General features: G+C 42.2%; 1 protein-coding gene across 1 annotated transcript in view; it reads left to right on the forward strand.

Moving 5' to 3' along the window:
- LOC133134555 (uncharacterized) overlaps positions 1 to 5,000 on the forward strand; it is a 97,077-nt gene that overhangs the window by 84,689 nt on the left and 7,388 nt on the right. Inside the window, exons 5-6 of the mRNA XM_061250756.1 lie at positions 4,427 to 4,644; positions 4,759 to 4,816. Of these exons, the coding sequence (XP_061106740.1) occupies positions 4,427 to 4,644; positions 4,759 to 4,816 (276 nt within the window). The remainder of the gene's footprint in view (positions 1 to 4,426; positions 4,645 to 4,758; positions 4,817 to 5,000) is intronic.

Genomic DNA, 5,000 nt, shown 5'->3' on the forward strand with positions numbered 1-5,000 from the left:
TTAAATCAAGGTTCCATAATTATTTCCACCCCTGGATAGGAGGTGGGTAAACCACAGCAGGTCCAAACTGACATAACTGATGCAACTGATATTTGATATTACAGGATGGTTATAAATTAAATACTGCAGCTCTGTGAATGATAAAATTACAAGGAACAGACAAGGAACTGCTGGCACTAGGAATGTACAGTGGGAGCAATAATTATTTTATCCCTTGCTGATTTTGTAGGTTTGCCCACTTACAAAGAATGGAACTGTGTAGAATTTTAATCATAGGTACATTTTAACATTGAGGAACAGAATTTCACAAAATAATCCACAATAACAACATCATATACATTTTTATAAATGTATTATCGTATTTTTGCATGAAAGAAGTATTTCATCCCCTACCAATCAGAAATAATTCTGGCTCCCACAGACCAGTTAGTTTTCCATTAAGAAGCACTCCTAATCTCAACTCATTACCCAAAACACCTGTGTCAACTCGTTACATCGTTATGTACCTGTATAAAAGACACCTGTCCACACAATCACTCAGATTCCAACGTTTCCACCATGGCCAAGACAAAGCAACTGTCTAAGGACATCAGGGACAAAATTGTAGACCTGCACAAGGCTGGGATGGGCTACAAGAAAATAAGCAATTAATAACTGTTGGAGCAATTATTAGAAAATGGAAGAAACACGAAGTCACCACCAATCTCCCTCGGTCTGGGGTTCCACGCAAGATCTCGCCTCGTGGGATATCAATGATCATGAGAAAGGTCAGGGATCAGCCCAGTACTACACAGGAGGATGTTGTTATTATGGATTATTTTGTGATATTCTGTCTCTCAATGTTAAAATGTACCTATGATTACACAGTTCCATTCTTTGTAAGTGGGCAAACCTACAAAATCAGCAAGGGATCAAATAATTATTGCTCCCACTGTATATCAGCTAAGACAAAGGATGCACTCTATTCTCAACACAGGTCCTGGAATACCCCTGACTTTAATTTCAACCTTCAGTGTAATTCCTGAATCATACAAATCATGCTTATTTTTTACATCATACACTTTTAATGTTACAAAAGAAAAATCCATATTTATCAGTCAAATCAGTTCTCAGGAATACTTTCCATTATGTTCTGTGGCAAATTATTCCTTTTCACAGAGATTGTTATCAGTGAAGATTTAAATGCTGAGATGTCGAACAAAACCAGGGCTAACATCTCATAATGTCGGCTATTGCAATACCAACGGCATATCAACAGAATATTACTGTAATGTCGTAGAATATGGTACAGCCTCTCAACACCCAACACTTCCCACAAATCAAACTAACAAATACTTTCAAACACTAGAAAACTAGTCAAACGCTACCAGCTTAGAGCTTCAGTATGAAAAAGATTCTGATTGCATCGACACACTTTGTAGGAAAACGTTTTGGGTGAACTAATTTCAGTGAAAAGACTTTCGACTTTCCTGGTAAGTGAAGCTAAATCTCAAATGTTCGTCGTATTGGCTAATATCGACAGATATTACTCTGGAGTAGCATGATAACCTGGGCCTGGGACGCAGATGAAGCAAACCTTCATTCACATCTTAACATATATACACTGTCTGGTGTTCATTCAGAGTTTATATGAGTCCTATAGGGACCACATACACTCTGAGTTAATGCAAATACATTTCAATATTTGCATTAAATACCTCAGTATTTCCTCCCTATCACACCTATCACACAGAATCATCTTGAGGTTATAGGTTAGGGGCGGAGATGTTTTTGGGTGGAAACACAGCAGTGAGACGGGTGCGTGGGGGTTGGACCCAAAATGCACGACTCAGAAACAATAGTAATATAAAGACCCCTCAGGGCTTTATTCGGGACGAATCCCAGGAGAGTAGTCAACACAAGCAAAGTCCATACACGTAGATCCAGCCAAACAAAAAGTAAACAAACAAAAAGCACGGTGCCGACGGAAGAGGCAAACTCGTAGTCGGTAGACGTGCAGGGAGGTCCGGTAGCAGGAGAGCTGTCAGCGGGGCAGATGAACAGACGGACGGCAGGCAGAGGCGTAGTCGTGGACGAAGCGGGAGTCGAAACCATGAAATAATCAGCGAAGCAAAAGTACAAAAACGGTAGGCAAGGACGAAGTCAAAAAACAAACGATGGTCACAAAACAGAAATCAATAAACAATGGTCGGTAAACAGGCGTGGATCGTAACGTGTAATCAAACAGTAAATAATGCTCAAGAGTTGCGTGGTAAACAGAGGCAGACAATTTCGCAGTGAACAGTTGCGCGACTGGGCTATAAATGCAGGTGTAGACAGGTGTAGACAATTAGTTAGAGCGTAGCAAGGAAATGGAAAACAGGTGCGATGGATGACAAGTTTAACAAGGAGATTAGTAATCGTTAGTAATAAACCTATCCTGCCCTAGCATTAGTAAATTAGTAAATGACATGCACGAGAAACGTAAGGTAACATGAACACATGATTAGTTTGTTAGTCTCTACCCAATCCTGATCTAGCGTTAGTAGTTTTAGTCAATAGACAAATAGAACACTAGGGGAGTGATGGACAGAACGAGAGAGAGAGAGAGAGAGAGAGAGAAAAGGCGGAACGCAAGGTTTGCGGAAAAACATGTAAAAGTGTATGCATAACAACGACCAGTTAACGTAACAATAAACATGCATCGAAACATAACACAAAGCGAAACTAAGACGATAATCACTCAACATAACCAGGTAATAAAATCGTACGATAACATAACTAGACATGACAAGAAAATAAATCGTAACTAAACAACATGACGAACCTAGACTAACATAATACATGATAAGACACTACGTGACTAAGACAACATGAATAAACATAAATCAACATAAAACATGGTGAGACAGACCTGAAACGTGACAAGCAGGGAAGCAAAGAAAGAAATCTTGCATAGTATACGCTCACTGAGCACTTTATTAGGTATTTCTTAGACATATTTTGTAACTTCGACTGCTGTAGCCTATGGACTTAGTGCTACGATGTGTTGTGTTTTTCAGAGATTCTCTTCTGCATACCACTGTTGTAATGTGTGGTTATTTGCGTTACTTTCACCTTCCTATCAGCTTTGACCAGTCTGGCCATTCTCCACTGACCTCTCTCATTAACGGGCGTTTTTGCCCGCAGAACTGCTGCACACTGGATATCAGCCGTTTCTGAGATATTCAAACCAACAATCATTTCACAGTCAAAGTAACTTGGATCACATTTCTTCCCTATTCTGACATTTGGTCAGCTGAACCTCGTGACCACCTCTGCATGCTTTTATGCATTTTGTTGCTAATCAGTCATAATTGACTGATTAAATATTTGCATTAACAAGCTGGTGTACAGGTCTACCTAAAAGTGCTCAGTGAGTGTATAAAGGTTATATATAAATGTAAATGCTTAATGTAAAATATAAATGATTAATCATCATTAATGGACATTTACAGGATGTCCATAACATCTGCAGCTGACTGTTATGCCACTCGCTGTGTTTTACTGAAGCTGGCTGCTGTGAGACAAAGTTGGTCTTGTGATCTTTTTATCTCAACCCCAAATGTATTCACTGTACTGCAATAGCAAAGGAATTGGCCTTGCTGTTCTAATACTTCGGAAGGGGACTGTATATGGCTGTGGAAATCCCTGTAATACTCTCTAACTGCTTTGATCATAAACTTTCTCTTATATGCTTACTCCTCCCACCATGCAGGTCTTTGGATAGACATTTGTAGAGGAATCTGCCTACATTGTGATGGCTGCTGTTCTGTTTGTGTTTTTGTCCCACTCTGTTAGACTCTGACCAACAGGAAGCGCCTGAGCACCCAGTCAGTGAGAGCCACACCCACTCATATGACCACACCCACTCTGATGACGACGCCCACACTGATGACCACAACCTCTCTCATGACCACACCCAATATCATGACCACACCCACTCTGATGACCACGCCCACTCTGATGACGACGCCCACACTGATGACCACAACCTCTCTCATGACCACACCCAATATCATGACCACACCCACTCTGATGACCACGCCCACTCTGATGACCACACAGACCCTGGCCCTCCTGAAGACAAGGAAAAGGTACACCCTGGCTGATCAATCAGTGTTTACTTCTGCACCGCATCAGTTATGCAATTTCCCTGATCAATGAGATTAGATTTCCTAAATTGTAGGTTAAAGGAGGATAAAAGATCAAATCTGATTTACAGGAAATTGTGAAAGAGGAGGAAGAAAAGTCCCAGCAGAGAGACACAATACCTGAGCACATGACATCTGGCATGCCTGTCCCAGGTACACAGGAACTGGTTGTAAACATTCATATGAAGGGTTGGGGGCCCTTTGGACCTCTCATACCAGGGAGTGTGACTGTGGTCTATCTCTGAACATCTCAGGTGCAGATTCTGAGTATCAGGAGGAGACCACAGACAACAGATCCAGGCTGGGCCCAGAACCAGCCCCAGAGAAGACATCCTCATGCCTGGCCCAGTCCCAACCCTCTGCAGACCCAGCTAAGTCAGACCTAAAGAGTGGTTTAGTGGAAACTGGTAACATGGACGGGACTTTGAGTCAGCACACCAAAGACCCTGAGTGTACTGCACAGGAGGAGGAGGTGAGAGTTCTTACACAAGCCCCAGAGCAGGGACCAAACTCTAGTATTGATAATAAGGAGGCCGATTGTGTGAAAGCTGCCTGAGTACACTGCCTGTGATGTTTTTCACTGAAGGAAACTGAAGACTCAGAGGAGAGAGTGAGCGTGTCTAAAGATGAGGCCATCAGTAAAGGTGAGGACCCCATGCAGAGACCCCTGACTAACTGAGTGTTCTACTGGGATGGGAGGGAGTCCTCCAGGGAAAACTGAGTTGCGGCTAGAAGAGGCTCTGCTGGGCCAGTAGGGGGCGTTCTCCCTCTGGATCAAACTGAAATCCAGTGTTCCAGCACATTGATGGGTCCCAGTGTGGGAGATGG

This window comes from Conger conger, chromosome 8, assembly GCF_963514075.1.
Source record: "Conger conger chromosome 8, fConCon1.1, whole genome shotgun sequence".
In the NCBI taxonomy this organism is placed as follows: domain Eukaryota; kingdom Metazoa; phylum Chordata; class Actinopteri; order Anguilliformes; family Congridae; genus Conger; species Conger conger.